At 42.4% G+C, this 10954-nt stretch overlaps 1 protein-coding gene across 9 annotated transcripts in view; it reads right to left on the reverse strand.

Moving 5' to 3' along the window:
- PCNX1 (pecanex 1) overlaps nt 1-10917 on the reverse strand; it is a 169240-nt gene extending 158323 nt beyond the window's left edge. For all 9 annotated transcript variants that reach the window (XM_029952862.1, XM_029952861.1, XM_029952860.1 and 6 more), the window contains exon 1: nt 10765-10917. In XM_029952862.1, coding sequence (XP_029808722.1) covers nt 10765-10917 — 153 coding nt within the window. The remainder of the gene's footprint in view (nt 1-10764) is intronic.
- Between the last annotated feature and the right edge of the window lie 37 nt (nt 10918-10954).

Consider the following 10954-nt stretch of genomic DNA (forward strand, 5'->3'; position numbering starts at 1 on the left):
ACTCAAACGGAAATGGCTGGCTTTTCCCTAGGTTTTTTCTTTCTTATCATAACACAAAGCAACAGAGACTAGTACCAACAGTGCAAGTTAAAAAAGATAAAGGAAGAGATGAAAAGTCGGAACTGTTTTACAATCCTACCAAAGAAAGCACTTAACCAACTTTCTCAGGAAACCAGCAGAGGAATCAGAAACGGTAACTACTAATTTTACTGTGACTTAGTAAAATGCACCTCCATACTAAAGAAGACAGCACAGGAAAATACTTGTAATCTGCCCTTTTCCATACCATTACTCAATGCAATTCTTATGTTACTCTTCCAGGGCGTCTCAGGCGTCATAGCCCACCTAGAAAATAACTCTCTGACCTCTCCAGCCATGCAGAGCACAAGAAAACCACTGGATTTAACTCAAATAACAGAGAAAGCAATCAGTATCTTCTCAAAGAAGCATTTCTGCTTACTTACCAGTTGCCTGCTATGAAAATGAGTACAGAACACAGAAAAAAAAAAAAGTCACATAAAAGATGTTATGTGAGCTACGTTAGTGCAGTAAGCATCCTTAACTTGTACTAAGTAAAGTCTGAATTAAAAAGTACTTCAAAGGAAACGGTTCCAATTATCAAAACAGAATATTACTGAAATGGTTTTATAGGACATTCCATCCCCCTGAATAAGAAATCTGCACCACCAGCACTCCGGGGAAGTGCTGAGTGACTGGGAGCTTCTCTCCAGCCTGCTGATGAAAACTTAAGTGAGGACGCCCTTTAAGAGGGCAATTTGGCATTTTGGACCATTTTCTTCTTTTCAAAATACTCTTTCCTTGGCTTCTGTAACAGGTTTCTCTCTTTACTTCCCTCTTACCTTCTTGTCTCCTTCGCTGATTTTTAACTGTTATTGGGCCTTGGATTTCTGTCCAAACCATCTTCTTTTTGATGAATTATAGTTTCTCCCCAGATCTTATCTACTTGTGGCTTGTATAGTTAGCCACTATACAAAGGTGATAACGTCTAAATCAATTTTTCCCCAAATTTCTCTCCTGAACATTCCTCTTCGACACTCTGAACTCATGTTCTTCAACTTCAAAGGCATCCTCAAAACTGCCCAGCAACACGGCCATCCTTTGCTAATCAGTCCACTTCCCCTCTCTCTAAAACTTAGGACAGCATCTCGCCTTCTGGAAATCCTCCTTAAACCTTGAACACCCTCCGAACCTCTGCCCTCAGTCCCAAAGAAAACACTCCGCACTTCAAGAAGATCATCAAAATAAAAACAGCTCTCCCTCAACTCTGACCACCAACTCCTCATCACGTCTGCTCCCCACATCCCTCCTTTCCCAGGACGGCCTCTTACTGCCTGTGCTCTTTACACCACACAGTCATCTCGCCTTCAGGAACCTTGCAACATTTATTATCCATCATACTCTCGGTCATGTTCTCTCTCAATATAAGGAGTCACACATAAACTGAATGATTATCAAACACAAATATGCATATCCCTTGATTCAACAAGTCTACTTCTAGGAATTTATACAAAAGACTAGTACAAAAATTTAACTGCAAAAATATTCACCCTAGTGTTTTCTAAGTAGCTAAAGAATACAACCTACATAAAAGCAGAGAAGTGGTTAGATACACTGTAACACATCTATCCTATAACCTGCTACAGAGCTATTAAAACTGTTACTTTTCTTTCCCTACACGGAAACATTCACAATTTATAGTCAAACAAAAATAGAAGGCTTCAAAACAGTACAAATTTTATGAGCCCACTTTTTTTTTTTTTAAAGAAAGTAGCATAATACATATTTATAAGCTCCAAATACACTCTGGTTACTAAAATGTTCATCTGACTGGGTGAATGGGATTACAAGAGGTTTTTACTTTCCTCTTTTTACTCATCTATAACTTTGAATTTAGCAAAAATATCTATATACATAATTAAAGATTCTATTGAATTCACAGAGAAAATCTAAATACTAAGCAAAAACAGGACTACAACTACAAAAAACTGAACTAAGAGGATAAAGTATGCAATTATTATTAATGTATTTTATTTTATTAATCTTTTATTTATGTTTGAGAGAGAGAGAGAGCGAGCGAGCGAGCAGGGGAAGGGCAGAGAGAGAGGGAGACACAGACTCTGAAGCAGGCTCCAGGCTCTGAGCTGTCAGCACACAGCCCGACGTGGGGCTCGAACTCAGGAGCTGCGAGATCATGACCTGAGCTGAAGTTAGACGCTTAACCAACTAAGCCACCCAGGCGCCCCTCCTTAATGTACTTTAAATTAAAACATGTTCTTATTTGGGGAGAGAAAATGTATTTTGGTATTTAATGAAGTTTTCCAGTATCTTCTGAGTCCTAATAAAACGTACGTCCCCTCGCGGTGGAGTGACACCTTTTACATAAAACCAAAAGAGGTCCTTATTACAGGAGACTAGATAAAAATGAACAAACTTTAACATATTCATACAAAGGAATAATGCTCATCAATAAAAAGGAACAAGTTAATGGGGCACCTCAGTGGCTCAGTCAAACATCCTACCCAGGTCAGGTTTGTGAGTTCAAGCCCCGTGTCAGGCTCTGCGCTGTGTCAGTGCAGAGACTGCTTGAAATTCTCTCCCTCCCCCTCTCTCTCAAAAATAACAAACTTTAAAAAAAAAAGGGAGGGGAGACAAGTTACTGATATATATACAATATGGACAAATCTCAAAAACATTATGCTGAGAAAGGCTGACACAAAGAATATGCTACATGACTCCATGTAAATGAAGTTCAAGAACAAGATAAACTAATCTACCACGGGAAAAGAGGAGCTTAAGGGTGGGAGGGCTGACCGGGAAGGGGAAGCAGAAGTTCCTGGGGTGACATTAATGTTCAACAAATGATGGTGTTGCACTACACAGGTGTGTGTGTGTGTGTATCAACATTCAAAACTCAGCCAATGGTTCACTTAGGATCTGTGCCTATTATAACTCTAGCTGATGGTACGCGAGCAGAAATGTTCTCACGGTGATCTATTCTGATGTCTGCAAGTTACTTCGCAAGCATCTCCCTTTAAAATAAAAAAGGTCTTAATAATTCTCTGTCCCTCTGTCCCTCTGTCCCTCTCCCCCACTTGTGTTCTCTCTTTAAAATAAAAAGTGAGATAAAATAAAGGTCTTAATAGATAGAGGGATACATAGATACATATAATTTAATAAATTATAGAAGCCAGATGGTGGGTATAATTGTCCCAACATTTTTATATGTCTGAAAAGTCTAATAAAATGTTGGAAAAATTTAACTTTCAATAAAGTCAGCTAGCAAAGGCAAACTACCTGGTTAAATCTATGCATTTGAAAGCAGGAAAAGAAATAGAAGAAACCTTCCTACTTTTTCAATTGCCAAATGATTTTACAACTTGGAGTAATTTCTCCAATGGCAGAAAACAACCCTTAACAATAGACACAAAAACATCTTAGCAACCAATTGCCATTTCTGTAAATTCACAAGCATTTCTGCAAGTTGACAAATATGGATGCCTTTTTGGGAGCTTCATTTGTAAACCATCTTTGGACAATGACATAATAAAGAGGTAAGAGTTATTACCTATGTCATAACCAATTATGGAAGCAATTACATACACCTTGATATGAACTACTGAAAATACTGATATGAACACACACAGTATATAGATCAAAACAGACCACCCAGTATTCATCAAACTGTTCCTAAAAGACACAGAAAATAATAATAAATAATGCTTAATTGCTAACTTATAATACAAAAACTTCTCTAATTAAACTTTTTAGGAAACATAAATTATAAATTATGAAAATTTCAGTATTAATTATCATACCAAAATCTTGTTAACACTGATCTTTAAAATATTTTTTTATGTTTAGTTTTAAGAGAGAAAGGAGAGCAAGGGCCTGCTGGGGGTTGGGGAGGGGAAGAGGAAGACAAAGAATCTGAAGCAGGCTCCCTGCTGTCAGGGCGAAGCCTCAAGTGGGGCTCAAACCGACCTGGGAGATCCCGACCTGAGCTAAAGTCCAATACTCAAGTTACTGAGCCAGCCACCCAAGTGCCCCTAAAATATTTTTAAATCTTTGCTGAAGGGGCGCCTGGGTGGCTCAGTCGGCTTCAGCTCAGGTCATGATCTCACATTTGTGGGTTTGAGCCCCGCGTAGGACTCTGCTGACAGCTAGCTCAGAGCCTGGAGCCTGCTTCAGATTCTGTGTCTCCCTCTCTCTCTGACCCTCTCCTGCTCGCACTGTCTCTGTCTCTCAAAAATAAATAAAAACCATAAAAAATTTTTTTAAAAAATCTTTGCTGAAGAAAATGACATGAAGGCCTCCTAGAAATCCCTAATAAAAACTTATCATTCTGTAGATGATAAACATCAGCTATAGAAGATACAATAAAATAACCTAGAAGAAAAAATTGAAACCTTCATAAATTTGTTATGAATATTTTAGTTTCTGAATACAATCTCTCCACAGATTTGTAAAGTATATATTACTATATATCATATGTGTATATATATTTGTGAAGTTGCATATACAAAAAAAACTATATATGCTACAATTTGAATGATTTAAGGGTTTTTCAACAGTCATTTTGCATTTACTTTTTCAATAATTCTGTATTTGATTTTTGCCATGCACACGGACACTGAACCTAACCCCCACGGAAGCTGTAACTCCACCATATAATACAGGCTCCCACAGTAATTCCCCATCCCCCTACATTCTATCAGTTATGCTGATAAGTCTAAAGAAGGTTCACATATATTATAAAAAATTCCTTCAACAAGTACTTATTCAAAGCTTATTACGCACCAAACATGGGAACAGACAGGATATACAATGACAAATAAATCATACAACTCCAGCCCTCAGAGAACTTACAAGGCATGGATGGAGGGGAATGAGAGACAGCAAATAAGTAAACAAAGATAAATGTATGTGCTTATGAACAGAATTATGAAAGAAGTTACAGGATGAATGATGTTCGAAAGGGAGAGAACCTGCTTATGGTTAGCAGGTCAGCCCTCTCTGAGATATTAAAGCCCAGCCCTACTGACCAAGCAACAGCCGGCTTTGCAAAGAGCAGGCGGGAAGAGTATCCCTTCAGGAGTCCCAGCATGTGCAAAGGCCCAGAAGGAGGAACATGCCCCGTAGGCTGAGGTAACAGAAAGGCCAGTGTGACTAACTGCAGACAAAAGTGGGGCTGGTTTCAGTGACGGCTTAGTAAGAATGTTGGATTTTATTCTAAATGTAAAAGAAAATCATTGAAGGACATTAGCAAGGGAGACTGACAGTCTTTTCCTTGGTAGAGAAGGCATTGTAAAAGAGTAAGAACAGAAGCTATAGTAGTAGTGCAGACAAAACCCAACAGAACACCAGGCCAAGTCGGAAGTGGAAAGGAAGGGCAGAGTTACACTGACAAGTGAGTTGGTAAGACGGGCTCATAAGGCAAGGGGGAGGGAGACCGTGTGAACACGTGCGCACATGATGGTGCTATTCTCAAGGTTGACAGAGTAAGAAAACAGTCTTGGTCCTGATGTGGTCCCCGTGGTGTGGGGAAGGTTTAGAGGGAATCAAGAACAATTTAGACACAATACCTTCGAGATGCCTGTAAGACAGCCAAAAAGTTATGATGAGTAGGCAGCTGGATGTAGGTCAGGGGATGGGACTTAGGGGCATATTGATCAAGTTCTTTAAATTGACCTGGATGTCTATAAAATACAAACAAATGGGCCACACCCAGATCTTATGTATCAGAATGACCACAAGTCCATGCACATGCTCGAGTGAGTCTGATGTCAACTGGAGCCTGAGAAGCACCTGTGTAAATAGATTTTAATGTTTATAGTTCATCACATATAACTCTTTACAGAAGGAAACAATATGTTGAGCAATAAGATAATTGTCTGACTAACTGAAAGTTATCTAATCTCCTCCAGGCATACAACACTATAGAGGAAACACTGTTCTAATTAGCCATTCTTTCAAATGACATTTACTGAAGGCCACTCTGAAGGTGAGTAATTTTTTACTTCCTAAATATTTCCTTACAAAATACACACAAAATGTCTCACAAGTGAATAAATCAAGGGCCAGAAAGGTAGAGTCTCGCCCAAAGGATGCATAATCAATAAGAGCCAAAATTCACAAATCATGGGGCACCTGGATGGCTCAGTTGGTTAAGTGTCCAACTTCAGCACAGGCCACGATCTCGCAGTTCATGGGTTGGAGCCCTGCATCGGGTTCTGTGCTGACATCTCAGAGCCTGGAGCCTGCTTCGGGTTCTGTGTCTCCCTCTCTCTCTGCCCCTCCCTTGTTCACACTCTGTCTCTCTCTGTCTCAAAAATAAATAAACATTAAAAACAATTTTTTTAACTCACAAATCAAGATAACACCAGTTCCAATCTGCTTTCCACCACACAGAAATGTCACAAAGCTCATGACTACAACACTCACCATCTGTCACATGTCATGTGCAAAAATGATTACAGCTGACCCTTGAACAACACGGGTTTGAAGTACAGGAGGCCACTAATATGCACACTTTTCTTGATAAATACAGCACAGTACTGTAAATATTTTCTCATGGTTTTCTTAACATTTTTTCCTCTAGCTTACTTTATTGTAACACAGTATACAAAACATATAGCTTATAAAATATGTTACTTGACTGTTGATATAACCAATAAGGCTTAGGGCCAACAGCAGGCTCTTAGCAGGCAAGGCTGGGGGAAGTCAAAAGATATACATAGATTTTCCACTGAGTAGAGGTTGGTGCCCTTAACCCCCATTTGTTCAAGGGTCAAATGTATAAAAGATAAAATGGGGTGAGTACCTTATGAGGAACAGAAAGCAGTGAAAGAAGGAAAAAATTACTTCTTCATTTTCACTACTGAAAAGTTTTGTAACTGCAGAAGCTATGAATCTTACCTTTCAAAGCATCCACAAAAGCTCCTAATAGCAAAAGTGTTTTTACTCCTATACAAAAAGCCCTAAGACTCTACTTAACTTACTACCTCTTCAGAGACTTTGGGCCTTCAATTAAAAAAAAAAAAAAAAAAAAAAAGCTATCTACACAATGGCTACAAAAGCCCTGTATAAATCTAGCTCTGTAATTGCCTAAGGTCACAAAACAGGTCATCCACGACTACCCACAAGTGCCCTCATCAGTGAAATGAGAACACAGTGTTTGGTATAAAGAACCTATACACTTAATAGTCACTATTGTTTATAGTTATCATTGGAACAACATACATATAATAATCTATAACAGATTTTTTCTTTTTTTTTTTAATGTTTTTTATTTATTTTTGAGAGACAGAGACAGCAAAAGCAGGGGAGGGTCAGAGAGAGAGGGAGACACAGAATCCAAAGCAGGCTCCAGGCTCTGAGCTAGCTGTCAGCAGAGCCCAATGCGGGGCTCAAACCCACGAACAGCCAGATCATGACATGAGTCAAAGCCGATGCTTAACCGACTGAGCCACTCAGGTGCCCCTAATTTTTTTTAATGTTTATTTATTGTTGAGAGAGAGAGAGAGACTGAGCACACATGGGGGAGGGGCAGAGAGAAAGGGAGACACAGAATTGGAAGCAGGCTCCAGGCTCCAAGCTGTCAGCACAGAGCTGGACATGGGGCTCGAACCCATGAACTGTGAGATCTTGACTTGAGCCGAAGTCGGACGCCTAACTGACTGAGGCACCAGGCGCCTGTTAGAGATTTTATTTTTACATGGAATGCTGGATTTTGCTTCAAGTATATCCTTCCATCTATCTCAATCTATACAACTTGTAATGTTTCTTCAAATGCTGGCAAATCCTCTTTGCTGACTGCCCCTAGACAAGAATCAATCCCCTAACTATAAACCCAGGGTACCTCTGTACTTAACCTTTTCACAGCACTTCTGATGTTTGTAAACTGTTCATTATCCCCAAACTAGACTTTAAGTTCACTGAAGGCAGACACTGTGTCTTGTCCATTTCTAATCATTCAACATGTGAGTGGTTATTCTCTGCCTTGCACTGACCTGGGTCTTGACAACAAAGCAGTGAACAAAACAGTCTCCGCCCTCCTCAGACCATATATGCCAAAGAGATATAAAGAAATACTGTCATAGGGGTGCCTGGGTGGCTCAGCTGGTTAAGCGGCCGACTCTTGATTTCGCTTCAGGTCACAATCTCCTCATCCTGAGATCCTGCCCCATCTTGGGCTCTGTGCTAACAGCGAGGAGCCTGCTTGGGATTCTTTCTCCCTCTCTGCCCCTTCCCTGCTCACATACGTCCTCTTTCTCTCAAAAATATATAAATAAACATTAAAGATATAGAGATACTAATATATATCAACTAATAATAAATATTAAATAGAGGAGAAAAAGGAGAGCTAGAAAATACCGTAGGAGCTAGGCTGCTATGTTACATTGGTTTTCAGGGGAAGAGCCTCACATATGACTGAAATCTGAATAGATGGAGCAAGTCACACAGATATCCTGAGGAGTCATCCAGACAGCAAGGAAGAAGAGCAAGTGCAAAAGCCCTGAGGCAGGAACATAGTTGTTTGTCAAAGGCAAAGAGATGGAGCATAATAGAGACACACAGGAGGGCAAGCTCTGAGAGAAGAGTGCCATGATCTGATTTATGTTTTAAAGAATCACTTGGATTCCTGTAACACGATTAGAGACTATAGAAGCAGTGAACCTCATTAGAATCCTGCAATAATTCAGAGGAGCCAAAAATGGTGGCTTGAACCAAGCAAATGACCATGAGGACCAGCTGGATTTTAGTTAGGTTTTGAAAACAGAACTCACAAAATCTGATGAACTGGAAGTGAAAAGAGAGAAAGACAAATCAAGGAGAGGTTTTAAAAGATGAGGAAGAACAGAATTCCCATTAACTGAGACAAGAAAGTCAGAGGAGCAATTTTCCTAGAATCCAGGAAACTGCCCTGTACGAAGTACACACTCAAATATTTGTGAATTGAATTTAACTGAATAAACTCCCAAAATGAAACCGTAGACTCAATGTATTGCTTTCTCTTTGTGCAAACTTCCTTTAGTAATGTTTGCTGATTACACAAAGCGACTCAGCCACCAACACAGTTCACGTGCTTACATGGAAACCTTACACGGCAACACAGCAACTAATCCTTACATCTGAAGTACCAGTTTCAGTTTTAAATTGACAGTTCTCTTGGAAATAAGAGAAATCTGCCATGAAAACTCTGTGACAGCCTGAGGATTCTTACACCCAAAGTAATTAACCTGTTCGTTAATGATGTCATATTCCTGGAAGGTGGAGCAGTGCAAATAGAACCCCCTAGGGCAGAATTAATTGAAAATTAAAACCCTTCATGAAAAATTTTCAGAATGGGGCAAGACTGAACAAGTCCCCTAAAAAAATTAATAATAAAAAGCCATCAGCATTTTTTAATGTTTTTTTTTTATCTCCAGCAGTAAGTCCCTTCAAAACAATTTTGATGTAAAACTACAATCTGCTTGGGAATGTAAAATTTCGCACATCTTCCCCCAAGTAGCACTTTTCTGCCAATCAGTGAAAAGGAGCTGCACTTAGGAAACGAGATCATGTTTCTCTCACTACAGCACTTCTTAGGCGTGCTCCCAGATTTTCTGATCCAGCGCCTTTACTCTAGCTCCATAAACACAAAGTTAACAGAAATACATTTAAAAGGAAGTCTTCTAAAACAAAAAGTTATCCTTTCTTCCCTTCCGCTTACTTTGTAACTGAAGCTTTAAAAAAAATTCAAGTATCATCTCCCTTCACAGGAGTTTCCCTTATGCCCCACCCTAACCTAATGTGGTTTTAAAAAAAAAAAGTGCGTACAACTTTCAGCGAAAAGACAGCGTAAAAATCTAGCTGATTCGGAGAAGCGGATCGCACTGAATTCAGCAACAGGCAGTGCTTCCTTTTTCCTATCCGTGAACGGCCTTGAACCAATCCAAACAAATCTGAAATGCCAGCCAGATTCCCCGTATCTGCCCCGCTCCCTCCCCCCAAAGCTGGCCTGGAAGCGCGGCAGCCACTGACCACAGGGCTGCACAGAAAAGAACCAGTGGTAAGCAAAAACAGTGATTTTTGGAGGCAGGAAGGTCAGGAGCCAGGTTTCCAACCACCAGCCTATTCGCGAGCCGGAGCCCGGCCGCCCCGCAATTGCCTTCCCAACGGAGCGGCGCGCTCCTCCCCCGCGCCGCGGGCCCCGCACGCCGCTTCGAGGCGAGGGGGAGCACGGAGCGGCGCCCCGGGAGAAGGGAGTGCCCGGGGTGCCCGCGGAACGGGGCGCAAACGAGCAGGCGTGCCAAGGATGCATGCGGCGTCCCTCAGGGGCAGAGTGCCCGGCGCCTGCCACGAAACGCCGAGGGCAGGGGGCCCCCCTTCGGGCTGTCCTCCCCGGGTGCAACGGGCTGGAGGGGCGACAGGTTCAGGACCCCCGGCGAAGGGGCCCGGGAGGCTCCTACTTCCCCGGAAAAGGGTGGGGCACACGGGGGCGCCAGGTGGGGGCTGCCGCTCGGCTCCGTCCCTCCTGTCATCGACGTGGGGGACACCCTAAAGAGAGTGGGGACTGCGTGGGGGAAGGGGAGCATTACAGCCAGCCGGGCAGCGGGCCCGAGGGGGCGGAGAAGGCGCGACCCCCGGCGCGGAGCCCGGGAGGCGCGGGCACCCGCCGGGCTCTGGAACGCCAGCGCTGCCCGGCCGGCGACCAGGGGTGGCGGGAAGGGGGGCCACCCTCCTCCCCGCCCCCACACTCACCATGTAGAGGGTGAAGGGCAGGCCGAGCAGAAAGAGCCACAGGTAGAGGTGCAGCGCGTTCACGAAGGTGGCCTGGTGCGGGTCGTAGTACCAGCCCCCGCTGAGCGCGGCCCACACCCCCTGCCGGAGGATCTGCAGCGTCTGCGACCCCATCCCCACCCGGCGCCGCCGCCGCCGCCGCCGCCGCCGT

The sequence above is a fragment of the Suricata suricatta genome, chromosome 9, assembly GCF_006229205.1.
Source record: "Suricata suricatta isolate VVHF042 chromosome 9, meerkat_22Aug2017_6uvM2_HiC, whole genome shotgun sequence".
NCBI classification, from domain to species: Eukaryota; Metazoa; Chordata; class Mammalia; order Carnivora; family Herpestidae; genus Suricata; species Suricata suricatta.